The sequence below is a fragment of the Artemia franciscana genome, chromosome 19 (genome assembly GCF_032884065.1).
Source record: "Artemia franciscana chromosome 19, ASM3288406v1, whole genome shotgun sequence".
Lineage (NCBI taxonomy): Eukaryota > Metazoa > Arthropoda > Branchiopoda > Anostraca > Artemiidae > Artemia > Artemia franciscana.
The window spans coordinates 21,881,702-21,909,610 of NC_088881.1; the positions used below are offsets into that span (position 1 = coordinate 21,881,702).

The 27,909-nt window shown below is 35.3% G+C and overlaps 1 protein-coding gene across 3 annotated transcripts in view; it reads left to right on the top strand.

The window, feature by feature from the left end:
* The window catches only part of LOC136039416 (uncharacterized), a 34,264-nt gene extending 6,649 nt beyond the window's left edge, over window positions 1-27,615 (top strand). The window contains exons 2-8 of one of the 3 annotated variants that reach the window (XM_065723144.1): window positions 8,954-10,443; window positions 13,949-14,427; window positions 16,618-16,836; window positions 20,151-20,318; window positions 22,368-22,593; window positions 24,775-24,923; window positions 26,480-27,615. In XM_065723144.1, coding sequence (XP_065579216.1) covers window positions 8,967-10,443; window positions 13,949-14,427; window positions 16,618-16,836; window positions 20,151-20,318; window positions 22,368-22,593; window positions 24,775-24,923; window positions 26,480-26,548 — 2,787 coding nt within the window. In that variant the 5' untranslated portion in view covers window positions 8,954-8,966 and the 3' untranslated portion in view covers window positions 26,549-27,615. The remainder of the gene's footprint in view (window positions 1-8,953; window positions 10,444-13,948; window positions 14,428-16,617; window positions 16,837-20,150; window positions 20,319-22,367; window positions 22,594-24,774; window positions 24,924-26,479) is intronic. The other 2 variants (XR_010620436.1, XM_065723145.1) reach the window with 2 other exon arrangements.
* The last annotated feature ends 294 nt before the right edge of the window (window positions 27,616-27,909 follow it).

Consider the following 27,909-nt stretch of genomic DNA (forward strand, 5'->3'; position numbering starts at 1 on the left):
TGTGATCCTTTGCTGAAAAAAGTCAAGAATAAGGCCAAATTCTGGTTAAGAATCTGGTCTGCCTGTGGTCGACCTTCTCGGGGTACTGTGTTTGATCTAAAACAAAAGGCGAAACTCGAATATAAACGCCATCTTCGTGCCGTTCGTTACTCCGGTGAAACTTTTCCGAAAAGTAATAGTGAGTGGCAAAAAGTGATAAATTCTGCCAAGTTTCTGGATACAAGTTCTAGTGACATTATACCTCGTGGATCGAACATTATTCAAAAATATTTTCGAAAGTTAATTATGCAGTGCATAAGCGTTTCTCACGTTTGCTCGAAAAAAAATTTGCCGTCACGTTTATGTCAGAGACATGTGGGCTATTGTTAAAGGTATTAAGGGTTTAAAATCAAAATCTTTGGATATTGATGGGATTAGTGTTTTGAATCTTGTTCCAAATTCTTTTGAACTGGTATCTCATCTCCAACTTTTTTTTCAAATGTGTTTTAGTAGTTTGTGTGTGCCCGACTCGTTCTTATGCGGTAGCGTTACATCACTTCTAAAAAAAGGAAAAGATCCGGTTTCTTGTAGTTCTTATAGGCCAATAACGGTAGCTTGTACTCTTAGCAAGCTTTTTGAACACCTCCTACTACCTTATATCACTAAGCTTGCTCTAAATGATGATAATCAATTTGGTTTTAGATTGGGGCTAGGCTGTCAGCATGCTCACCATGCTTTGACTTCTTTATTAAAAGATGCCCATCGCACTCATCGTGTACTTCATTTCGCAACCCTAGACTTGTCTAAAGCATTTGACAGTGTTTGTCATACTCAAGCATGGACAGCATTATGCCAGAGAGGAGTAAATCCGTCGGTAATTCACTTGCTTTGTTTTTGGTACTCCCATTCTTACCTTCGCCTTAAGTTATTAGATAATTCTTATTTTGGTCATATCCCTGTTCGTTGTGGTGTAAGACAAGGGGGAGTTCTTTCGCCGTATATTTTTAATGCTTGTATGGAAAATGTACTATCAAAAATATCGACTACGTGCCTACTAGGACCATCTGATATCTCATATCTGGCTTATGCGGATGACCTTCTTCTGATTAGTCAAACTGAGTCTGGTCTTTCCCATTCAGTGAAGTCAGTTACTTCTGCTTTCCGCGATATTGGCCTGTACCTAAATATTGACAAGTGCGAGTTTCTTGTTTTCAACGGTAATAATTGTTCAGATTCACCACACTGCGGTGGTTTTAGTATTCCTCGTGTTAAATCGTTTCGTTGGCTTGGTATAACAGTTTGCGATTCTATGAATGCTCTCCAGTCTCGTGCTGTCAAAGATATTAGTGATAAGCTGAGACTCGGTTAGTCTAAGATTGTAGCAAATCGTGGACAATATAGGAGAAGAGCGCTAACTCGGCTTTACTCAAATTTTTGTGATCATTCTGTACTCTTCTGTTCTGGTATTAGGTCACTTCTGTTGACTGGTGATCTAAAACGTATTCGTATAAATTATTACCGGTACTGCAAATTTCTTTTATATCTACCTCGTTCTTACCGGAATACAAAACTGGTTAAAAAGTATTGTGCGACAGATATTACTGGTTCTTTCGAAAAATTATCTGCCAATCTAGTTATTGAAGCGATTTATAGGCTAGGATGTTTTCATCGCCTTATCCGTCTTTTTTCTGTATCTGATTAAATTTGTTTCTTGTATTACTTTTGCTGTTTTTCTTTTGTATTTTACTCCACTTAACCTCTGTTTTTGTAAAGTGGGTGATAAATAAATTATTATTATTAAACCCATCAAACAAACAGAGGGTATTGAACAGTCAAGGCAACTGCTGGATGGTGCTGAACAACTTTAAGTGAAGTAAGTCAATAGGTGAAAAAGCATGATTTTGTCAGCCAGTAGCAAAATATTAAGATGAAAATTAAGCAAATATTTTGACAAGGATCTCTGCCAAGTCGTCCTCAGTGCTCAAAAAGAAGAAAGAAAAGGGAAAAAACACCTTCTGAAGTGAACTCTGCAAGAGGAGAAAAGACACTGTATCAAAAACGAAAACCAACCTGAAATCAATAAAAGAGGAGTTACCAATTAGATTGAATAAATATCCTTTGCCTTGCAACAGATTTTGCCTGTCTACAATTTTGGTTTTTGTCAGATATGCAGACAGGCAAAAATTAGAATGGGTGAAAATATTGATAGAGTCTTTTAATATTAAGTTGTTATAAATTGGGCTTAAGGAAATATCTCCCAGTGTCTCTATTTATAGCCAAATTTCTGTGTATATATATATTTTTTTTTTTTTATCTCAATAACCTCTTTAAAAGATTGTGGTAGGTCATTTATGGTAGATATTAAAGATGCCTCTTTAAAAATAACTAAATGGTCAGGATTTTTGTATATATGCTGGGCCAGAGCTGAATCAAAGTTTTCATTTTTATTTTCAAATCTCAGAGACTTATCAATTGGAATTTTGTGTTCATGCAGTCATTCCCCTAGTTGCTGATAGGTCCAACCGATATAAAAGTTTCCACATGAACACAGGACTCTGTAGACACCATTACCTAGTATAGGGTCCATTTTTATCCTTTCTTGAATTGAAAAAAGGTTCAACTTTTTGTTCAGTTTTGAAAGAAACAGAGAGATCATGTTATTTTTTTAATTTTTCCAAGCTTGTCACTGAGTTTCAAGATGTATGGTAATGTGGTAAAAGTTTTGTTCTCAATTGTCATTGTAACTGAATCAAGGGAGATGGGTTCCCTATTTTCCTGCATTACCTTTTTCAGTCGTCTATCTATTAGGTTTTCAATGAGGTTGATTGGGTAGCCATTGTAGAGTAGAATATCTTTAATGTAATCTAACTCAGATTTTACATGATTATGTGAACATATTTTTAAAACCCTGTTGACTAAAGAAAACACTACCCCTCTTTTTACAAAAGGAGGGTGATTTGACAAGAAATGTAGATACCAATCATTATGGGTTGGCCTTCTATATATATAAAATTCAAGGCTAGGAGTATTTTTTATAACTAAAACATCCAAGAAAGGTAGCTTTCCTGAATCTTCCAGTTCTATTGTGAATTGAAGATTCAAAAGAGTTCAAATGTGCCAAAAAATCTTTTAGAGAGTACTGACCATGTTCCCAAACAACAAGAATATCATCAACAAAGCAAAACCAGGGAGAGTATTTTAAGGGGAAACTATTCAAAGCAGAATGTTCTATGAAATCCATGTAAAAATTTGCCAAAATATTTTTTCACGCAACATAAAAACAAACAGAACTTATTGCAAAGATGTACAAGGGTCATTATTGTGTCAATATCCAAGGTTTTATAATCTGACTAAACAGAATTTTTCTCTAATTTTGTTTATAAGGCCTGTTCACATTTGTGGACATTGCATGAAGTGTACATACAAACTGCATCAAAACTAGATAAGATAGTTTTTTCTCTCAACAACATCTATGAAATTTTTTATATAAGATTCCTGTTTGGTTAGAAGAGGCTTGAAAATTGTAGCTAAGAACCTTCCTACACCTGTAGATAGAGAACTATAACGTGCTACAATAGGACATAACAGAGTATCCTTCTATGGATTTTGGGTAGACCATAAAATTTTGGGGCTGAACAACCTTTGGGTTAAAATCTTCTATGCATTTGAGGGGCAATTAGTCTATTGTCTTTTAAAATTTCTAATTCTTTTCTCAAATGCTGGGTGTATTTATCTCTCGGATCAGTTTTTTATTTCTTTGTAAGTATTCTTAGCCAATAAAAGGGTATTTATTTTATTTTGATAATAGATATTACAATAAATATATTTTATTAAAACAAATAGATATTATTTCATGTATGAAGGGGCTGCTTGTTCTCCCTCCACTTTTTGCACTAAAATTTATTTTCAACCCCCCCCCCCCAATATTCCAATATTGAAGACTTCACAATATCAATGAAATAAAAAGGGTTTCTTTCTTTTTCACAAATGCCCCAAGTTCTAGATGCTTCTTTTTTTAAGTAATATAATTTTTAGTTTACATATAGCCTATTGAAAGGCAGCTTGTAAATAAAGCCGTGTTGATTTACCAACTGACCATATTTGTTGCATACAAGCTCAACCTAGTTTAAAATGTCAATGGTCTCCCTATCTGCTGTCATCACCCAACCATAAATGACTTCACAAAAATTACACTTCTAGCTGAGTTTTGTTAATGAAACTATATACATGTTTACAACAGAAATATAGAGCAAGAAATCTCTTTCAAGGTCAGGTACAAATGAAGCATTGAAATTGTTCTTGTATTGAGACTAAATTGCAAAAACACAGGTTTTCTTTCATAAATAAAGAGCCATTTTAAAACTTGAAATGAGTATAAATTAGCTTATGAATTAGTAGCCTCTACTCTCTTGGAGCATTTTTCCAATTATGCTTCTACAACAGCGCAGAATACCACCTCATTAAATACAAACTGATTGTTCTTAATAGCCAATCAAGGAGGAATTGGAAGTAAACAAGGAATATTTGTCTCATAAATACTTTGTCCTTATTACTAATTAGCTTCCAGAACAGCACTTGATTTAGAGGGCATGACCATCTCCAACCCTAGTTTCATTTCAGTTTAAGAATAATTACTCCAATAAGACATCAAACTTAAAACAAACTCATATTATCTTATTTATGCTTCAGAGCAAACTAAAAACCAAAATGGTCCATGTGGCTCAGTTGTCTTTATGCTAACAATATAATAAGTTAGGTCCAACATCAGAGCAAACTAAAAACCAAAATGGTATATATGGCTGTGTTGACTTTCTGTTAATGATATAATAAGTAAGGTGGATGATAGTAAGGAGTATCCCAAGTGGTGGAACTAGCATGGGTGCTGCCTAGGGCTGTACTGATCAGACACTAAATACTGCCTCATTATATACAATCTACTTGTTCTTAATGACCCATTAAGGAGGTAACCAATGAATATTCTAGTAAATAAATGTTTTGTCCTAAATACTCAGTAGCTTCCAGAACAGCAAAACATAAAGAAATATGGATAACACTACAGCAGCATAAATTTGAGAATACAAAAGTATAGCAGTATAATAGTTGAGTATACAGTGACACATTTAAATTTTGCTTAGATGGAATTGGAGCTCCATTAGGAAGCCCAATTCTTTTCTCAATCAACATTCGCATATGCTGTAACTTGTGGAGTTTGATCAATTGAATAACCCAGATTTACAATTGACTTAGAGGGCATGACCATTTCTAACCCTAGTTGGATTTCAGGTTGAGAATAAATACTGGAATATAAACTTTAAACAAACTTATGTTATCTTATTTATAGTACAGTGCAAACTAAGAACAAAAATGGTCTGTATGGCTGTGTTGTCTTTCTACAAATAGTATATTAAGTGAGATCCAACATGGATTCCAGCCATTGATGATAGCAAAAACTATCCCAGTGGGGAACCAGCATGGGTGCTGTCTAGGCTGATGCAAAAAATGCTGGCCTCTTCCTAAGTCGAATGACCCCCCCCCCTTCCATGCCTTAAGACAGACCATTTTAGAAAATGGTCAAGGTTAGGCAAGGCTAGAGTCAAGGTTAGAGGTTAGAAATGGCAAGGTTAACACTATTGATCTGTATAGAGTTTTCTTTATGTGGGTATTTGGGTATTTCAGTTGAGCTGGGTGTATGTGAGTTGGTGTCAATCAGTGTGTGAGATTGTAAGTATAGATGACTGGTTACTGAAATAAGAATTTATCATTCCTTAATTAGCTTCAATTGGGAATTTTTCGTCACTAGACAGTTTTTTTTCAAATTTATTTTTAAACTCCCGGTTATTATGGGCCAAGGTTCACTCTTTACTTGGTTGCAGCTATCACTGCTGAGATCTTTATGGAGTAATTTTCTAGCATCCTTCAGGCTCTCAAGATTCAGTGGTATTTTGCTTCCAAGAACTTTTAGCTTTGGAATTGTACTTGGATTAGTAGATGATTTTAATTTCTTAGAAGGGGCTATTTGCAACAAAGGGTAGTCAGGAACATTTGAGAATTTAACAATAATAAATTCAATTTTGTTACCAATAGCTAAATACCAATAGCCAAATAGCTAAAATAACCAATTCATCAGTATAACTTAGATATTTAATGTATGTATTGAGTATATGAGAACCAGCTTCATTAGTACTACTTGAGCTCATGGGTAAACACCATTTTCTGAAGAAATTGGTGGACTTGTCTTAGAACTCCACAAATTATAAAACACTGTCTTGTAAAACCAAAGAAAGGGTTCATAAAACAATGGAGGTTTTCCCTGTATGGTGACATGGGTAACTGGCATTAAAGAATCAAGAAGTAAACCATGGCTAATTACCAGGGAAAAATTTTTGCAAGGAAATAAGGAACAACCTCAATACAATGTACCAAGTCTTTTGAAGATGAACAGTTGGAACCTTTGTTTGAATTTGGCATTAGCTTACAAACCATAGGCAGCACAATAACACTGCCTAAGTAAAGAACAATGTTGGCACAATGTATGATTATTTTTGATTTTATTTGATTTGTTTAGACCAGGGCACTTCATATCAAAGGAGTTGTCATAGAAGATTCAAAAAGGGCTCATTTGATTGGAAATTGAAAGGGCCCTTGCTCTTTTTAATAGTCAAAAGTAACTGGAGGGCAGCTAACCCCCTCTCACGCCCACCATTTCCCCAAACACGTGGAAAAGTCTGGAAATTATGTCTTTGGAGATGACCTTCCCCCACAACCCTCAGGACAAGGGTTGTAAGTTATTCCCTGGGGGCATTTAAGGTCTTTATAGAAAGCGTTGTAGTAGAAACTTCAAAAAGAACTCATTTGATAGGAAATTGGGAGGCTTAGTGCTGTTTCCAATAGTGGTTAGTGATCAGAGGGCTAATCCACCCCCCCACCCTTTGGCCACCATTTGCCCAAACACTTCTGATTAAAATTTTGATATAGCCATTTTGTTTAACTTAGTTGAAAGGTCTGGAAATTATGTCTTTGAGGATGACACCCCCACACACACACACACAGTCCTGAGGGCAAGGGTTATAAGTGATGCCCTTACTATACATAAGGTTTTTTTTTTATAGAAAATGCTGTTGCATAAAATTCAAAAAGGGCTCATTCGACTGGAAATTGAGAGAACCAGTGCCCTTTTTATTAGCTGAAAGTTATCAGAGGGCAAATGACTCCCCTCCCACACACCTACCATTTCCCCAAACACTTCCAATCAAAATTTTGAGATATGCATTTTGTTCAACATAGTTAAAAGATCTGGAAATTATGTCTGTGAGGATGGCAACCAGTGCTGTCACTTACTTGAAGTACTTTTACTTGAAGTACTACTTAAGTAAAATTTTCCATTACTTGCACTTGTACTTAAGTAAAAACTCTAGTGTGTACTTATTACTAGTACACAGTACTGTACACTAGTACACTACTTATTACTAGTAATCTTACTTAAGTAAGATTACGAAATACTTATTACTTAAGATACTTTTAATATACTTGTTTTTCAAATACTTTACCTTTAACACGAAAATTTTGTTTGTGTGTGCTTTGGCAATGTACAAGAAAACATCACCTTTAGATTTAGAGCAAACTCGATATAGCTTTTGTGTGTGTGTGCTTTGGCAATGTACAAGAAAACATCACCTTTTAGATTTAGAGTTAAACTCAGATATAGCTCCATGCCCTATTTTTGGACATGAAATAAGGTATTTGTTTTTAACAAAAACAAATTATAGTATGAATAACACTTGGTTTAATTTTTGTTTAAAAGTTATATAACAAAGAAAATTGAAATTATTTCACAGTTCACTAGTCGACAGTGAGCTAAAATCCCTTGTTTTGTGCTAAATGTTGTATACTGTAGTCCATTTGGGCTGCTTATATTTCTGACATTAGTGATTAAGTTTTGTCATCTCGTCAACTGAATCAGATTTCTACCATTTCATCATCTTCAGGACCATATTATTGGTAAAACTACTGAAGCTATAAATCTTTACCCATCTAAATGTTGTCTGCAGTAAACAAGTCTAGGGAATTCTAGCTGGATCCCATGCAGTGGTATTTTGTCAAATTCGTTCCAGCAAATTCAGGTATTCAGACGAATCTTACTTCAGATTTGTCACTTCGTTCATAAGTTATAGGCCCTACTAAATTAAAGGAAAACTCAACTTTCTTAAGACTTGAAACCCTTTCCCCCTCGCCCTATTTGATATAGGGTTTGTGATACCAGAACTTGATATGAGCCCTGATCTTAGGCATCTTTGGTCAGTTTTCATTCGGATCCGTTACTCCGTTTGCCAGTTATACTAAATTAAACAGAAAACTTAAATTTTTCAGGAATTAAAACCAACTCCCTCTTGTTAAATTTGAGCTAGGGTCTTTATCTCAAAATTTGATGTGTCATGGTCTTAGGCCTCTTTGGTTTAATTTTCATTCAGATCCATCACTTTAATCGCAAGTTACTCTGAATTAAACGAAAAACTGTTATTAGCAGGTAAAGCCCACTTCCCCTGTTTTATTTGAGCTACGGTGTTCATCTTTCAACTTGATGTGTCTCATGATTCTTGGCACCAAATCTGGCCATCAAAATTTTCATCCAGATCCAACCTGCGGTTTTCCCCCTATACGTGATTACACAGAAGGACGGACAGACAGACAGACGGACGGACGGATTTTGCAACGTCTTAGGTATTCATGTTGGCTCATTTAGGTAACACTAATTTGAGCTAGTAAGAATTTTCTAGCCAATCAGAAAATCCTTTGAAAAATCTGTTTGGCCCAAATTAGCATAAACTGAATCTTTGTATTCGTAAAGTCTCATCGTGAATTGGTCTTTAGTAAAACTTGTAAATTTGTTTGCTTGATATATATTTATTTAAGTATATTTACACTTCTCTTTGTTGTATGTATTTTATTAAGTATTTACTTGAAATTGTAATTCCAGATGCAAACCATAAATGGCAAATAACGCACACACAGAAGAAGACGAAAAAAGTCCAAGCAACTTAAATCATGAAAGTGAAACAAATTTGGGGGACCTAGAAGAAAGAGGTCATAATAGATTTTTATCTGTCAGGACCTTAACATCTGTAATTTTAGGAGATAGTGATGTTGCAAGTGTTTCTTCAATGTCTTTTGGACTTGAAGATAGTCATAATGATTCAGAATACAGTGCTACAGAGGAACAAGGTAATCTGTCGCCTACATGCGCTTCTCAATTAAGTACTGGATCAAAAAGATTGGAATGGGACTCTGCCGCAGATGTCGGCTATCAAGGAGAGAATCCAAATTCTACATCTTTAACGGCAATTGAAAAGCTTGCTTTAGGGTGTGCATCTAAATCGTACAATGAAAAGGAAAAATTAAAAAGATTACCAAAATCAAAAGCAATTGTTGACTACTCAACTGATGAAGATTCCACAAAGCCAAGCTTGATATTAGATCGATTGCCTAGTGAATCTACTGATTCTGCATTTGTGTCTAGCTCACGGAAATACGACCTCTTTGCTAAAATGCCCAAAGCATCATCACTTTGCGAGCTTCGATCTGAAATAGGTGGAAGCTTATCAAGATCTGTCTCAGTGGGCAGTGGTGTTCGAGGACATATTGAAAATTTCCTAAGAAAACATGGAGAGTCAAGCTTTGGTTCCACTACTACCCTTATTGCAAATGGCACTCCTCAACATATATTAAGTGAAACCAATTCTGAACAGGAAAGTATTAAAACCCAGCTAACTATAATGCCTAAAGCCAACACTCATGATTCTTCTCATAGTTCGTCTGGTCATAGAGCATCGACAAGTACTTCTTCTGGATTTGGTTTATCAAAGAGACGTAAAAGAAAAACAAAACGTTCAAGTGATCAAACCCTTGATGACAGAACAAGAAGCTTTGAGTATTTACCTGGTCATGCTTATCAAAGTAAAAATCCTTCCCATGAATCCTTAAATTCTTCCATAAAATCACAAAGAGAAAAGGTTGATTTTCAGAGCATTGCTAATCAACTGGTTTCCTCTGACTTTGTCAATGCTCTTGCACTTGCTCTTCAGCAAAAACTAAACATTCAATCAGAATTAGTTCTGAATGAGCCGTCGTGCTCCAAAGAGCCTGATCGCCCACGTGATTGTACACTAACAAGACCTATTCCTGTAGAAAAAACTGACTCCATGTTTGAAACAAAAAAACATAGACTGAGTGAAATGGCCACCTCTAGTTTTGAATACAGAAAAGTACGGAAATCAAGACGAAATTGTACTAGTACTGAAAGTTCAAATATAAACCATGATGACTATGTATTTAATCATAACAGACAGCAAGAAGGGTATTCAAGTGGTAGTGTTTTCTCTGGTGGCAGAGGTTCTTCTTCGTTGCCTAGCTATGCTGCAACGACAGGCCATAGTGAAATACCCGAAGACTCCAACCAACAGTCTCAAGGTATATTTTATACTAGTATTATTTATTTGCAAGAAACTTTGATATGCGTCAATTCTTTTCTCAGCCAAATTTTGCCCTATAGTTCTCAAGCAACTTGCTCATATTAATTAACACTGTTTTTTATCAAACAAGAAAGGTGAAGGCTGGTGTTGTGCATAATACTAACAAAAAATAGTCCTGTATTCCTCTGAACTGCCTTTTTTTTAGAGTAAAAAGCTTCTAAGTTACATTTTATAAAGAAAAACATAACAAATTTATGTATATAAAGGAATAAAGCTGAAACTTTGGTTACTGATTAGGCTATTATTTTTTATTTATTTGTTATGATAATTTTCACTTTAAGTTTACGAAAGAATCTTTCGATTTAAAATGTATTTAATGAAATACTTCTTATGAAGCTGTTACATCTACTATATTCTTTTCACAACATCACCCCCTTTGAAAGAAAAAAACATTCAGGGGCAGCCGACTCCCACGACCGACACGGCCGTTTTTATGAAGTAAATTTAGGCAGTTGCTTAAGTGTATTTGCTTTAATCAACACAATACAGTTTTTCTAAATATAAGAGAGGCTTTTGCCCAAATTAAACCCCCTGCTCTTTACGCTCAAGTTCAAATTTTTACCACATTGCTGCAATAGTTGAAATCTAACATTTTTTGTTAAAGACACCATTGTATAATAAAAGGGCAGCTTTCAACCTCCCTTAGCAGACTAATTGCTTGTTTAGTCCCAACACTTTTTGGAATATATTGGTTACAGGTAAAATGAATATCCTAGAAAAAATTGCAATCGGGGAGAGCACGGGAGTTAAGTTGACTTGCATTAAGGACCTCCCTTTTGATTTCTTTGGGACTACCTCCGTTGAACATTTAGCCTCCTGATGTGTCTTTGGGTTTCTTTGTGGTCATCTCCTTTGCACGTTCAGCTTCCTGAGTGATGTCTGGTCATCCTTTTTTTTTAAGATAAAAGAGGTTTCATCCAAAGACCTCTCCAATCATACAAATTGGAAAAACCTTGCATGGTTTTGCTATCAACAAGATGTAAAATTTCAGTCTTTCTACTAAATTCTATCTATAAAGTCTCTGATTTAAATAAGATTCTGCATAACTTTTGTCCTTGTTCCTGGGTCTCGAATTCATATTTGATGAAACTCAAATACTTCATGAAACATCTGGCTAATGTTTTCTTATCTTATAATTTCCAAAATATACAGTAAAGTAATAAAGTATACAGCTTGAAAATGCTAATAGGGCCCTAAATTTGACAAGATGTACGCTGTCCAATTTTCGTTTAATGTTTTTCAACAAAGTCTGCTCCAAATAGGCTGTTTGCACTAGTTGGAGTCCCTGTCCCTGGGGATCTACAGACTACGCTGTTGATGAAGGAACATTTTTGGACTATTTGACCTGTTTGATACCTGGAAATTTTGATCCAGCGCCACGTGGAGGCCTAATGGCTCTATGATGTGTGTCAGGCAGCCCCCAATCAGTTTTAGCCCTTACTAAGGATATTATAACTCAGAATTTTCATTTTACTGAGCTTTATCTCAACTTTCTACGAACATCTGTTCTACTTGACGAACCATGGGTATAAAAACATGCATGAGAGATACCTCTGTCTTAACAAAAGCAATTTGTATTGTGTTGACAGTGAAAAGTATTCTAGCAAAGACCGTATCTTTAGGTATGCAAAATTAGGATACTTCACTTTTTAGACACCCTTTATATAGTACCGAAAGCCCGGTGGCTTCGCTGCCGGGTCCCGGCACTCCTGACCTATTTAGATCGTTCTTGTGACCTCAAATGCCAATGATGTAATGTATATTGCGATTATTAATCGTGTAATTAATTTTTTAAAATCTCTAAAAATAAGACATTTTGTGGGTTTGGCTTCCTTCCACACATATTCTGACTATCTATGGTTCGATCATCGCTTATGCTGAATGAAGTTAGAGCAAAAACACGAGTTCAAGTTTCGAATACGTTTATGAAACTCTTCAGACAGCAAGTGACGTCCTAAAAAAGGGCAAACCAATTCATTTGAAAATTGAGGTGGTGACATTGCAATTCGACCAAGCAAGCCGCAATCTCCTAATGAATCAATTTTGTTTTCTAATCTTTCTTCTGGAAAATGGAGGGCTCTACAGTGAATACAAGCAACGTTGATAGGTCCCAAAGACATATATGTAACACTTACTGAGTTTATGGGATCTTTGTACGTGTGTACCTGGTTTTGTGTCACACGTCGTTGGTGACGAAGATTACGACGCGGCTGTTCTTCTAACCGCGTGCGCCTTTGATCTCTATTTTCATTTTCGACACGCTCTAATTCCCGTTTTCGTTTATCTTCTAGCCGCATGCGTCTTTGTTCTTCATTTTCATTTCTGATTCGCTCTAATTCTCCTTTTGTTTATCTTCCAACTGCGCGTGCCTTTGCTGTTCATTTTCATTTTTGACATGTTTTTGCATTTTGATTACTTCAGACACTTTAGCAATGGCCTTTGCTCTAGATGCCCGTATTGGTGTTGTTGCAGCTGATGGTCCTGGTTGTCGATTTTCACATCTTATCACGGTTGATAGTTTAGGTGTTGATTCCACAGAATTGTTATTTATAGTAAGTGCAACTGCAAATTTTCGCTTTTGGGGCCTTCCTACAGACATTATGTTGGATAAATAACTGACTAAATTTGGAAACTCAGCTATCTTACATACGAGGAATGATATTATATTATCTCATGACGTACATGACGTAATTGAAAATTTTTACGTACTTAGCAAATTTTAGTCTTACTAACGGTGTCTGGCGTATTATCCCCTCTCCCCCATGGAATTCTGCTTTGGAAATGTTATCCTCAATACCCTGATTCACGTGGGAAAAAGCTTTTTGTGTAATTTTTCTGAATTTAGTTGTATTGAAATCCATTTCGTGTTTATGCCTAGTCAATTTGTGAATCGGTGGCCCTGAACTATAAAAGGAAAAACTAACTTGCTTTACTAAAAATCCAGTCCAAAATAATAATATTTTTAGTTGAATATCTTGCTAAAGTTACTCTCAAAGTTCAGTTGACCCGTTCTGTCAACCTGCAAGATTCGACAGAGGCGGCTAAATAATTAAACATTTGGCATATATAAATTTGATGCAAATAGGAGATATAAAACAATGGAAAATAAACCCGGGGCGGGACGTTTAAGAATAGTAATGACATGAGTGATATTCATACACCCTTGTCTAACTGTCAACCTTCAGGTTGACAGTTTTTCCGGTTTTTGGGTCTCTAATTTCTGTTAGCAAGCGATTTAAGACAAATATAATAAGGGTTTCGGGAGAGGGAAACGGATTTTCCAAAGTCATGGCCTATCTAGATTTTAGTATGCCAACACCAGAAGATGTTAGTATGCCAATTTTGGTTAAAAAAATATAGTGTCGTTTTTGATAAAAAAAAATTTATCTATAGGCTTACAATTAATGCTCGTTTAAAAATCTAGCTCTGTCTATTTATTACAGGAGAGTCTTTGGTGATGGATCAGGAAGTGAGTAATCAACTTCAAGCCTGTAAACAGCTTAGCAAGCATCTCAAAGGGCTTAAAGAGTATATTGGGCAGCTCGAGCGGACATGGCGTATTCTGGCTCCCCCTGAAGCATTAACACCAAATCTGGCTTCTTCCTCAAGCCCGCCATGCAGAGTAGAAACTTGCTCAACTCCCACAACCCTAAGTCAATCAGTAACACTCTCGATAGCTCCAACCACTCCGTCGGAAGAAACTATGGCCTCCAATGTGCTTCTTCGTCATCCTCCGAAATTGATAAGGGAGTATGCATCTGTGTCTATTGATTGTCATCTGGATAAGATTCGGTCAAAAATGGCGTCGACAGGTGGGCAACAGCATTTTGGTTACAGGAAAGGAATACAGGAGCCTTTCAAAAGTGCATTTGCTAGAGGATATGACGGAGAAAAAAGAGGCTCGTTTTCTCGGACAAGAAAGGTTTTTTTTTTTTTTTTTTATTCTGCTATGATATGCTGAACTCCCAGGCTCAAACATTGTATGAAGAATGTCACTTTTCACCTAGGAATGTTCAAAATAGCTAAAAAAGCGAGAAAATACAGTTGACATTAAAAGCAAGAGAGATAGCAGAGAGAAGTATCAATAGCGTCAAGATTTTTTTTTTGCTACTATTCTTTCCAATCAGGAAAAGTAAACAACGGCTCATTTTATGGTTGTGCATAGGTTTGACCTCAATCTGTTTTGTTTCTATACAGTAATTTTCTTACTTGTACTGGTTAATTTTGAAAGGGAACGTTTTTGAAAGGGCAACATTTTTGTTTTGTCAAGCCAATCTCAGCTCAGTTGTCAAAGGATGGAAATTCTTTTCTACCCTTCCTATTATCCTTAATCTTGCTCCTTTTAGGTTTTTTTTTCTACTGTTGATTTTAATTGACAATTAAATCATTTAATTAAATCAATGAAAAAGCAACTACTTAGTTCAAAAAAAGAAGAAAATACTGACCTGAATCTTCAAGAAACAAAAGAATGACAAGCATTCAGATAAATAAAAGTGAGCTGTAAAACTATCCTCAACAAAGGGAAAAATGTACGAAAACAGTATTATGGACAGGGGCGTAGTTTGCTATGAGGTAGGGTAGGGGGGTAACTGCACCCTCCAGACCCAATTTTGCCCCCACTCCATACCGCAAAAATCTTTTGAACCTAAGATAAGCCTAAATAATTCAAGTATTCGGATAAACAGATCAGTTTTCTTTAGTATATCTTTCTCTTTATGATAATGGATCATTTTTCAGTTTTCATTGTCATTTTCACTTGATTTGGGAAAATTGACTCAAACTTTACCCCCCCCCCCCCCAGGATTCTTACGAAATTATGCCGCTGATTATGGAGATAATAGACAAAAATTGTGTTAAATAGATTAAAACGAGTATAACATCATTCATCACAATATAAATGAAGATACAGTTCTTTGTAAAAATAAAAAATAATTAATAATGTTAATTACAAAAAGCTTTAGATGCAGCAATTTATATTAACTTGAGTCCTTAAACAGCTTCCTATGATGTTCCAGTTCCCCACTGGCAGTGGATGAAAAAAAAAAGGGAACACATAAGTCCTTCCCATGCAAAAAAAAAAACGATTTTCCGTATCGTTTAAGCCAGGAGTCTGTAATTTTCCTGTATTTGGTTTTCGTCCATGGCAATTCTAATGATGTACTTTTTTATGATCCGATCTGATTTCAAAATAACTAATTTTGGGTTACTATTGGCCGAGGTTCGTTCTTTACTAGGTGGCAGCTACTGCTGCAACCACGATAACATTAGAGACTACATGGTACAATAATTCCTAAACAGAAAGAGACGTTTAATAAATATAGTTTGCTGGGGTAGATGAATACCGATGATCCATTTTGCATTTTGAACCAAATACCAAAAGTAGTCATTTAGTAGTTTTCACCTAGTCTGCATTCCAGACAGGAGGCTCAATAACCTGTGTTTTGGGTCGGTAAAAACATCCAGCCATCTCTTTCAAACCTCACGAAGGTTTCAGAATATTTTACTTTTAAAACTATGTATTTTGGTCTTCCACGGGAAGAGAAGGATTGAACCCCCTCCCCCCGCTCTCATGTCCTTCGTGGGCACCTTTCTTTTTTTTCAAATCTTGCCTGTCTCCCATGCAAACCCATGCCATGGATTAAATCAAATGCAATAACTTTACACAAGGCCAATTAGGGGATTTATGGGAACCTACTTGCTAATTTCAAATGAAATTCTAAGCATGGGTATAATGCAACAATATGAGGCATTACCCTAAAAGATCTAATGAAAATGCTTATTTTATTTTGTTTGTTTAGGATTATTAATATCAGGGCGCAATTTTCTGTGGGGCAGGGGGTAACTGCCTCCCCCAGACTTAAATTTGTCCCCCCCCCCTCTCCAGCTGAAATTTAGTTTCTTCGAAAATTTTGTGATAGCTAAGATAAGCCTAGATAATTCAAGCATCCAGAAAAACGGGTCATTTCTCTTTAGTATATCTTTACCTTTATGGTATTATATGGCTCATTTTGCATTTTCACTTGATTTGGGAAAATTGGCATCTTTGCCCCCCCCCCCTTTTCCCAGGGTTTTGGTGAAATTACGCCACTGATTAACATCCTAAAATTTTCAGGTATCAGTTGGGGTGAATACCAGTACTCCAGCTGCTAAATGCAGAAACTTTTCACAAAACTGTCCAACCCCCATTCTGAAAGGAGGGGACCGTGAAGGAACTACAACTTTTGGAACTCAAACATCCCCACATCCATCAAGCTCAAGGACATCCAAAAATGCTTCAGGATTTTCAAGTGGAAAAAAATACTCTTCTCGCCTTACCCCAAAAAATTCAAAGGTATAGCTTTATTGTAAAGCCCATTTTTATTAAGGAATCAAAGTGTAAATTTGTAATAAAATCTGCCTATCAGACAGTCGTAAATTCTTTTACTTTTGTTCAACCTTTTAGAATTTTGGAGAGGACTGTCAAGATTTGACAAAATTACACAGTAGATAGCAAGAGTATATCCTGGAGGGTGTAATTTTTTCGGGGGTTGGGGGTAAAAAAAACATTAACAAACGTGTTAAAAATCGTTTGTATACATTTTGTCACGTTTTTACTAGTAGGATAAAAATTCCAGGGGGGGGTTCAAACCCTGAACCCCACCCCCTGGATACGGCCTTGATAGATAGTGCAAATGAAAACTAGCATAAAAGGTGTCAGAAAATGGTAATAATAGAGGAAAAATCGAAAACACTTTTTCCTTTATTGATACTGCAACAATAAAGCAACAGAATGAGGGCGCAGCCTTACATGATTGTTAAGCAATAAGGAAAAATAGTAAGGAGCCATCATGATATCTTGAAAATAGCTGAGGGCAGCACAGATCGCTACATCACTTGTTACCTCCTTTTACCTTTATCTTTTAATTACATTTTTTCACCTTTGTCTTTTTTATGGCACTTGGTATTAACCAAGTGACATATAGCAATCGCAAATTCTGTCGGTCTGTTGGTCTTGGTTTTGCTACTTTAGGCACTTCCAGGTAAGCTAGGACGATGAAATTTGGCAGGCGTATCAGGAACCAGGCCAGATTAAATTAGAAATAGTCGTTTTCCCGATTTGACCATCTGGGGGGGGGGTAATTGGGGGGCCCGTTAATTCGGAAAAAATAGAAAAATTGAAGTATTTTTAACTTACGAAGGGTTGAACAGATCTTAATGAAATTTGATGTTTGGAAGGATATCGTGTCTCAGAGCTGTTATTTTAAATTCCGACCAGATCTGGTGACATTAGGGGGGAGGGGAGTTGGGAGGGGGAAACCTAAAACTTGGAAAACACTTAGAGTGGAGGGATCTGGATGAAACTTGGTGGGGAAAATAAGCACAAGTCCTAGATACATGATTGTCATAACCGGAACGGATCCGCTCTCTTTGGGGTAGTTGGGAGGGGGGTAATTCTGAAAAATTAGAAAAAATGAAGTATTTTTAACTTACGAACGGGTGATCGGGAAGGATATCGTGTCTCAAAGCTCTTATTTTAAATCCCGACCGGATCTGGTGACATTGGGGGGGAGTTTGGAGTGGGGGAACCTAAAATCATGGAAACGCCTAGATTGGAGGGATCGGGATGAAACTTGGTGGGAAAAATAAGCAGAAGTCTTAGATACGTGATTTACACAATTGGAATGGATCCGCTCTATTGGGGGGAGGGGGGCTAATTCTGAAAAATTAGAAAAAATGACGTATTTTTAACTTACGATGGAGTGATCGGATCTTCATGAAACTTCATATTTAGAAGGACCTCGTAAATCAGATCTCTTATTTGAGATTATTATCTCAAGGCCCTTTGGCCAGGAAGTGCAATGGGAGGATGAGGGCCAGCCATCCTGTGCTTTTGCACACCCTTCCTTAGTAGAATGCAAATTTTGACGAGAAACATTACTGAAATTTGATTGTAAAGGGTTCTACGTGTGTGTTTGCTTTCACTTCTACTTTATGAAAAATATGTTAAATTTGTAGCTATTTTTTTTTTGAAAATCCTAAGTATTACCAGACATTAACACGAGGGATCCAAAATATTGAATATAAAATTAAATTTCAAAAGAGCTTTAAAACATGTTTTGACTTCTTTTAATGGGATCGTAGCTTACTAATTGATTGGCTTTTTGTTCCAAATGTCTTTATATGTACAATTTTTTACATTTCTGTTTCTGCAAAAAGGGGAAGTAATGTAACAAAATGTTACTATAACATTCTATAAACAATATAAAGTAATATAACTATAACATATATATAATACAACTATAACAGTAATAAGTAATATAACTGTAACATACAAGACGTAATACCTATAACATAACAAATGATGCGTAAAATGTAATAATTAAAAGTAAAAGTTAACAAAGGTGACATAAAGATAACGTAAGGCAAAATGTAAAATTGTAAAATCTTGTAAAATTGTGAAGTGTCAGATAGACAAGGAACACTTACTTAATTAGCGTTTGATGTATTACCTCTCCCTGGCGTTGAGCTGCTTAGTTATAAAAGAATTATTCCCAACCCTCTTGATAAGTTTGACAATTGTGAGCCAGATTCAATGGTTCCTGGTCTTTTTTTGGATTTTTGTTCACTATCCTTTTTTTCCATGGAAAGCGCTGTGTATTTCACTGCCTTATATACAGAGGTGTGCTTCTGTTGTCAAAGAACATGCCTGAACTTGTATTATTATCTTGACTTGATTTTCCCTGCTTTGACTTGAATGAGGATAATGCACAAAATAAATTAAAACGCCTTTACAGGAGCCGTAGAGCCCCCTCCTCTTCCAAAAAAGATTTTAAAGATTTATCCTTTGTTTTTTCGTATTTTGCATTACACTCGCCTAATTTTGCCTTTTTTGTCCTCCTCGCCCGCTTTCTAATTTTCAAGTCCTCGAAACTTATTTTATCTTTCTTACAGTTCGCCCTTTTTTTATGAGGAGTCTTTTTTTATGAGGAGATTTCAATGGGGAGTTAAAAAAAGAAAATAAGGTTTTCAGTCAAAATGACTTTTGTTGAGTAGATCTGAACAATCCCCTGTTGGGTAAGATCTACCTTTGGGTAGGTCCTTGGTACATTACCCTTGTACCCTGTCCCCCTTTTGTAAATATTGACTCTTTTTTAATATGTATTTGTACATTTATGTATTTTGTACAATGAATTATGATTGATGTGAAGGTCAAGTTCTTTCGATATATATATATATATATATATATATATATATATATATATATATATATATATATATATATATATATATATATATATATATATACTAGTGCTATTTTGACGTAAAATTCAAATTTGGCAACCATACTGTAATAGAAATTTTTTAAGTATATTCTATTCTGCGTAGCGTTGGTCTTCCAATGTTATGCTGGAGATTACTTGGGCTCTAACTTGAACTTGCAGTACGGACAGGCATTTCCCGCCTTACTTGGTATCTGAAATTCAGATGTATTGTGAGAATTGGTTCAACTGTAAGCTCCCAAGACTCACGGAGATTACCTGGGCTACAGCGTGCAATACGGTTTAAAAAATTTGCTCTTAAGTAGATTTAACATTTTGTTCATTTATGTTAATTTCTTTTCTTCTAGCTTAATATTTCTGGCCTAAATATTCATTTTTTTTCTAGCCTCCAGCGGAAGCCTTTTTCTTTCCCTTGAATCGAAACTCAGTTATCAAACTTAGTCGTGACTTAAATGAAAGCCGCCATTCGACAAGTAGCAGTAAAAATACAAGAAGTAGAACGGCTGGTTTAAAATCAGCGCAAAAGGACGAAAAGCGAGTTCCAACACTGCAGGTAAACTCCTGACAACGCTTAATAGCACTTAATCCTTTTAATTGCGATGACAGGCAGTCATTTATTGAAGCCTGTCCTATACCGGTCATCTTTTATGCAGCCAAATTGACCCTATTTCAGTTAACGCCACATATGTCTTAAATCCTATTAATCCTTTCTTTCCTCACCATCGCCACTGCATACTAAAATTATGCAATTGATTCATGTGATCAATGACAAATTTGACGCCTCAATCATAAGCAGTTGATTTTTCTTTAAAAAAAGACTAATTCTCCTCTCATTGTTCACTGTTTAGTATAGATTTAATTGCTTGGAGCCAAATGAAGGGACTTATCCAAACTGATCTACTAGTATGGCTGACTTCCGATGAGAAAAGAATGTTTATTGTTTTTTGCGAGGAACAGAAAAACAAACAAGTTTACACCATCCTCATCTTAAAATGTCAATCTCCCTTCCCTTTCCCCTAAGGGACTTATCCAAAAAATTTGATTACGATTTTTAGCCGTATGGAAAGTGTTGAGTGTGCTATAATGAAAAATACTCGTTTGACTTAAGATTCTAGTGTCCGGTGCAGCGGATGGACGATGACAGATTGCGAATGATCGTCCTTTTCGGCCAACCCTCTAGGGCCAAACGAAATCAAGGTTGCTCCTGAATAGGGGGGAGGAGGCTGTAAGGAATTATTTAAGGGAAATTGAAACTTCCTGGGAAGTTGTATAAACTGTGATGGAGGGGGAGTCCGCGTAAGGGTCTTTGCCTTTGGTGGACTTGGTGCCGCAGTGAGTTGTAAATAGTATTAGTCAGTAGATTCTTTTCATAGTTGAAAATTGGTGATTGACTCAATGACCGATATATCAATTATATGGGTAAATTGCCTGTGTTTTAATTGAGTTCTGGTCGAACCACATGTTATTTACTGCCAATATAAAGTCCAGTTCAATAGAACTTAATGTATTTGACTTCAATAGCAGGCAATAATTTATGGAAATTGTCTTATTCTAAACACTATCACACTAAAGCTGTGCACTCATATAGCTGTTTGTTGAAACTTGAAAAATAAATTTTTTGATTTTTGAAAGGTTTTCCGTGTGAAGTTTTGAGTTTTATTAATAAGTTATATATATATCTTCTTTGACTCCTGAAAAATTAATTCAGTGCAATTAGACGTCTTACTTTTCGAAATGTTTCTTTTCTATTAATTGAAAGTTTTAATTTTTTCTTCTGAAGTAATTTCAAATATAACCTTTTTACACTTTTTTTGTTATCCACGAAGTGTTAAAAGATACTAGATATCTTTAAAAAACTGTTTTAAGGGCTTTATAAAAAAGTTTAAAAAAAGCACAAAAAACTGGTAAATACCACAAGAAAATAGATCACAAGGAAGAAACAAAATTACTTGACCTTTGTAGCCTTAACTGCAAACCATTCTTCTTAGTAGTCAGCGAAAAAGGAACCTCGATAATAGCAAACTATTACTTAGCATGATTGAAGAAAAAAAACAACAAATTTTTGAATAAGACAAGGAAAATAATTATTCTCTGTAGTAATTTAATGTGGAACAATTACAATTGTCTTTGTTGGCCAACCATCTAGAGCTCAACGAAAAGTAGGTCATCCCCAAATTGGGTTCGATGAGGTCGTAAGGAAGGAATTAAGGGTGATTAGAACTTCCAGAGGGTGTAAAAAAAGAGGGAGGCTTTATATGAATTCGGACGGAGAAGGAGTGTGCGTAGCTGTGTTTGCCTCCAGTGCCTTGGTGCTGCAGTGAGTCATAAATAGTAGTAGCAGTAACAGTAACTGTAAATGGAAAGGCGGTATGGTCTGAGAAATTATTTTGGTACAATTGACATTCTAATTCCTGATGCTAGTAAAGTCTAGGCCGTAATAGGTAAAGAGATATAATTTTAAGCTTTATGCACTTAAACTAAGCATCAGATTATACTACCAGTTTTATGCAATTTTTTAGGACGTTCCACCTAGGGCTACTATTGATAATTTACTGTTGTACCCTATGTTTGACTTTCGTGACAAATTGGCACATGTTTTTAGGAATCCCTCAAAAAACGTCGGCCAGACTTCATAAGCCGTTCTGAATATCGTCAGAAAATACTACATGAGGCTCAAGAGATGAGAATTATTAAATCTTCTGAACGTCGAGATAGACTTGTATCTCTTACTTCTAATTTAGGCAGCCATGAAACGGATAAACCTCCATTTTCTGAAGCTAATATATTAGCAGTACCAAAAATGAAAGTGCCATTTACTTCTCCTATCGGTAAGGAACCTACAATTTTTTAAACCTCAAATCTCATTCTTCTCTGTCTCTCTCCCCCCCCCCCTCTCTATCCTTTTCTTTCTTTGGAAATTAACAGGGATTACAAAATTTATAGAGAAAGCGCTTCAAGTCCCCATGTACTTTTTCAAGCAACTCTAGCAATAGTTGCAGTTTTATTTGCACTGAGGAAATCATGATATTATATATAGTGATCCCAAGCTTTGGGGGAACTGGAGAAGGAAATAACTTTAGAAAATAAGTTGATCCTAGAAAAATAAATCCTCTAAAATATAAATCCTAGAAAAATAAACCTGGGATAAGTTGTTCCAGTAGAAATCAAAAGAAGGGGAAAAAATATACGAATGAATTATCACACATGAGTTAACTTGTATTTAAACATTTTGCTGGTTGGTTTGTTAGTTCACCCAAAAGGGGTTTTAGGCTAAATACCATTTCACAGGTCAGAATACTCACGTCCGTACAGGTACAGAAAAGAGGTTTATTCTTACAAAGCCAACATAGGAGAACTAGAGCCAAACACTACTCTGAACAGCTTCAATATATTATCGAGACGTTTTCAATTTCAAGTCTGTCTTTCATACTTATTCCATGATAAAGAAATATGCAAATATTAAAATAAATAAAAAATATTAAAATATTATAAAAATTATAAAATTAAAAAATTATATTATAAAAATAATATTATAAAATATTAAATATTAAAATATTAAAATAAATTAATATTATATAATAAAGAAAGCTCAGTGCACCAAAGTACAAACAGGGTAATAAAGGGTACTGAAATATGTGTATGAAAAACAGGGTAATATAGATATGTCCGTGGAAAGCAGGGTAATAAAGATATGTGTGTAAAAACAGCGTAGTATTCAAGTTCACACGTAATTAAAGCGAAACGTATATAATAACAAACGATAACTCAAAGAAAGAAGGGAACGTTTAATTCTACATTCATTCCCTAGAAACTGCTTAGAAAGAAACCAAAGTGCATGTTCATAATAACTAAGGAATATAATAGCGAAGAAGAATGTTTGAATGGTGGAATGGGATTGTTCTATATTGCAGTAAACTCTACATAGCATTGGGCAAAATGGAAAAAGTGATTTAGAAAAAAATGATTAACTGATTCTGGCTTCAAGTCCTGTTTCATAAAATAAATTTGACCATGATAGACTAAATGGGCCTTACAGAAGGTAATCTTAAGGGGGTCATTTAATGTCAAAGTACTTGATTAGCTTGACATCTGCAAGAGTACTCACTAAAATAGTCATTAGCTCCAAACAATAAAACAAACCTTTTGCTACTTGGCACGAGAGCTGAATGATAGTTGGCTAAATTCCAGAAGCTCGAAATGCCAATAAGCGAGGGAAGCGTAGGCTCCTGCTATCTATTCCTCGCAATTTGAGGGAGACACCGCCCGCTGCAGTTACGACGACGCTTGCTACAGAAAACCTCCCCTCTTCTGCTCGCTTATTACTAAAAATTTGCAAAAATAATTAATGAGTCTAAATAATTTGATAATTATTACCATAGGATTATCTCTCACTTATTGAAATGTTGATTAATAATTTTATTCAGGTCGTGAAAATTAATCCTTTGCCAGGTATTGCGAAATCTAACTAGCTTCGCGGGGATTAAAATTTGAAGGAAAGGCGGGGGTCAAGTCAAATAAAAAGTGGAGGAGGTGGAAGGCAAGTCAAAATGACTTGCTCCGTCTGTAACATATGGCTAAAATATAGGTTTCATTAACATTCGGAGATTTGTAAATTTGCTTTTTATGTGTTGAAGTGTTTCTTTACTCTACTAGTGTTTCTGTTAGTGTTTGTTAGTGTTTCTTTAATCTGATGCTTAGAACATGAAAACGCTAGCATTTTTTTTCCATTTTAAAGATGTAAAAAATTTGCCGTTACGTTTATATCAGAGACATGTGATCCCAGTCGAAAAGTTGGCTATTGTTAAAGGTATTAAGGGTTTTAAATCAGAATCTTTGGATCTTAATGGGATTAGTGTTTGAATTTTGTTCCTAATCCTTTTGAACTGGTATCTCATCTCCAACTGTTTTTTTCAAATGTGTTTTAGTAGTTCGTGTTTTAGTAGTAGGTGTTCAAATGTGTTTTAGTAGTTCTAAAATAAAGGGAGACATTTAATAATGTCATTGTTTAGGTTCTCAGCGAATGTTCACGCATAAAGAAATGAGGGAACAAACTGAAAAGATGTTCCGCCGTTTACCAGAGGCCCAGAAGCGAGCTCTCGAAAAGGCCAGAGAAGACGCTGCAAGGGCTAACAGACTTATGGTGCAGCTCTATCAAAAGGTACGCCACTGAATCCTATATAAGGGCACTAGACAAAATACACGAAGTGTTTTCTAGGCTATGATGAAGAATAATTACAAAACCGAGTTTAAACTTGGATAAGGTCACTGAAAGATAGAAATATTTATTTCTAACAAACTATCTCGAACTCGCTTCAAGCGTAAAACCTTAAGATTTGGGACAACAACTAAATTAAGGGAAAAAGAAATAAAATGTGGTTAGCAGAAGAAACAACGCCATGTAAAAACAAGAAATCAGTTATTTGCAAAACAAATAAAATGTAACACATAAGTTGTATTTTAAACATTGGATAAAATAAACTTTACAAGACAGATGGCCAACTTCAAACCGAATGGCTTAAAGAAGTGAAGGGAGGGGGATCTCTTTTTTTTAATATTTCAGTATTACCGGAACCAAAATGTCTCATATCATTTTTTTGTGCTTAATTTGATGAGGATCTTTGTGCTGAGGCCCCAAAAATATACTTGGCAAAACTACTGTGTAATAGCTAAATATAAATAATTCTAGAAAAAATAATAAACTGAAAACTGAAAAAATATAAAAGACTCTCAATATCTTGTTTTATTGCAAGCTGATCTCTGAAGGGTCAATAAAGCAGGAATTATAATTTTCAAACTGTACAACAGTAATTAAGAAGGTGAAAGAGAGAAGTTTTAAGCTTTCAATAGAAAGAGATGTTTGTATTTTTGTATTTGGAGATTTATGTTTATGTGTAAAGAGTTTTTATATTTGTGTTTTGGGGTACATTCATCTGATTCTTCTTGTGTATGAACGAAGCGCAGATTTGTTTGGATGAGTTAACCCCTTTCTTTGTCATTACTAGAAATTTACCATTTTGAGTTACCCCTGTACGTTTTACTGCAAATAATGTCAAATACGTTCCATCCCCCTTGAATGAAAAGTTGATTTATTAAGTTTGAATGTGTAATTTATCTTTGTGTAACGATGGCGATAGGAGGGATAAATAATAGTAATAAATCTACAAGGCAACTGAAAAGCTTATGTTTATAGCTATGGGTGGGACACGGAGATGTCGCCGGCTATTAGGGCTAAGAATCTTGCTATAAAAATACAATAACAAATATAAAAACTGCGCTTATTGTCCGCGGCTACGTATTTAGTATATGGAATCAACCCTATTCTCCGACAACTTCGGTGCATTTTTGATCGAGAAAAGGTGGCTTCGCCACATTTTTGTTTCATGACTGGTCCATATTGTACCAAGCATCTAGTAATACTAGTCTTTTTTTAGTTTTGCTATTGTGAAATGTTTGTGCTTGCCATTACAACTGATCAACAGAGTCTCTACCTCGTTTGCCATCAGTTCAAGTCAAACTAAAGATAGAATATTTTATTGTTTCCTATTTTTACTTTTTAATATGTAACACTTACTTAAACTTTTCTTGCTTATAATTTTATAACATATTCCATTTGTTGGAAACAAACCTTCTGAAGCCGCCACTTCTCCAAACGGTGCTTATGCTTAGTCATGTTCAAGCTACTTTTAAACTCTAATCCAGTTTATTCTATTGCAGCGTTTACAAGAGCGTGCCCTGAAAGGACGAATAAATCTCGCACATCATCAAAGCATTCTAACAGGTTGATCTCACAGCTTCTAAATTATCAAGTGTGTGATTTGTTACCCATAACAATCTATTTAATAGTGATGCTGTTGTATCATAATCACTATTTTAAAGACGATTTAAAGCGTGAGATAAATTTGCGTTGAATATTTTTTTTTCTTTCTTGGCCCCTCTGTGGAATGTTTGGAAAATTCTCAGTGATTTAGGCATGGAGGGGTAGTTTTGTTAAGATGAGGGTTGCAATACAATGTCGTTGTAATGATGGCCTATGCCTATGGGTTTTTTAACATTGGCTTCATTTTTTTTCGCGTATGAAAAATTGCGCAAAAACAAAGATTCAAATGTTACCTAATAACTTACGTTGGTTGGAACGTTCTCATTCGAACGATTTAGGTTAATTATACTTTTTAATTTTACCGAGTCGCTATATTTCTCACTGCGATGAAGTTTTTTAGGTTACTTTGTTTTTAATTCGTCCGGTCGGTTTTTTACTGCTTGTGACGCTAGTATCTTAATCCCCTTTGACCAAAGTTAAGTCTCAAACTTCATATTAAAATACTCGCTACTCTTAGAATCCTTTTACTCTTTGTACCCAGATTTGTCTCTAAGGTTGGTGTCTCTTTTTTTTTCTCTTTCTTTCTGTTTGTCGCACTTTATAACCGAAACCTACTAAAGTTTTGCTTCAGAACCCAATTTGTTAGATTTTTTCGATTCTTCCCTGGTGGTGGGGGGGGGGGACTTGGTCTATGCTTTCCTGCTTTAAAAGAGAAAAAAAATGTATAGTCATTTTTTAATGGACTTTTAACTCTACCTCTAATATCCAAAGAAGTTTTTTCAAATTTATGAAATATCAACACATGATTCAATGAAATAAAATATTCGTCGGGTGAAAAAGAAGTTGGACTCTTAGTCTTTCATAAATATCAACACAACGGAAATGTTGTGTTGATATGGAATGTCTGTATGACATATCATACCACCACATTCAGAAATATCAACACATGATTCAATGAAATAAAATATTCGTTGGGTGAAAAAGAAGTTGGGCTTTCAGCATTTATTAAATATCGACACAACAGAAATGTTGTGTTGATATGAAATGTCAGAATTACATATCATACCACCACATTGAGAAATATCAACATATGATTCAATTTAAGAAAAATTCTATTGGAACAGAAATAAATTTTTGTTGGTTCAAAAGAAGCTGGGATTTTAATATTTAGTAATCTGAGCTGCTAAATAATCTAAAATCTGACTGGTAAAAAAGGTTCCTGACTAAACAACAAAAGTATTTAAAAAACAGTAGAGACAAATTGAAAATTTTCAAAGGCGGACCCAAATAAAAGCTTTGGACGGATAGGGAGGATGTTCGTAAATGT